The sequence below is a fragment of the Parus major genome, chromosome 4 (genome assembly GCF_001522545.3).
Source record: "Parus major isolate Abel chromosome 4, Parus_major1.1, whole genome shotgun sequence".
NCBI lineage: Eukaryota > Metazoa > Chordata > Aves > Passeriformes > Paridae > Parus > Parus major.
Window position 1 is genome coordinate 37,672,900 of NC_031771.1, and position 516 is coordinate 37,673,415.

Below are 516 nucleotides of genomic sequence, written 5' to 3' on the forward strand. Positions count from 1 at the left end.
ATTGTGCACCTTGGACACTCACGGTTCTCTAGGATACTTCAAGCTCATTAAGTGACAAAGTTCTGTTTTTGCAAACGTGTTTTGAGCAGAGATATAACAGGTGCCTGTGCCCGGAGATCCACCATTGCCAATTCTAGTTCAGACTGGTGATGAACTTGCTGTAATATCTGTGCTGAAGGGGAGAGCTGGGTTTCACAGCGTGGCACGTCCGGCCATCCTCCCTGGCTTAGAGACAGAGCATGGGCAGAATGACGGTACGGATTTATTTTTACTAACTTAAGCTTTTTTGGGGGGGAAATACCTAAATTAGTTCTCTATTATTTCCATTCCTAAATCCAAGTCTGCCTTGATCTAGCCTTCCCAAACCAGCATTAAGGTCCGCTGGCAGAACCGCCGTGCAGCAGCACAACCGAGCGAACACCAGGCCGCGCTCAGGGCTCGGTGGCTCCCGGCTGCCGGCGGCAGCGGGGCTTCCGGCGACGCCCGCTCCGGGCCGGTGCAGCAGCCGGTGCCGGG

General features: G+C 53.9%; 1 protein-coding gene across 1 annotated transcript in view; it reads left to right on the plus strand.

Moving 5' to 3' along the window:
- Positions 1-516, plus strand: part of ANKRD37 (ankyrin repeat domain 37) — a 3,282-nt gene continuing 2,766 nt past the window's right edge. The window contains exon 1 of the mRNA XM_015624427.3: positions 1-254. Within this exon, the coding sequence (XP_015479913.1) occupies positions 240-254 (15 nt within the window). The 5' untranslated portion in view covers positions 1-239. The remainder of the gene's footprint in view (positions 255-516) is intronic.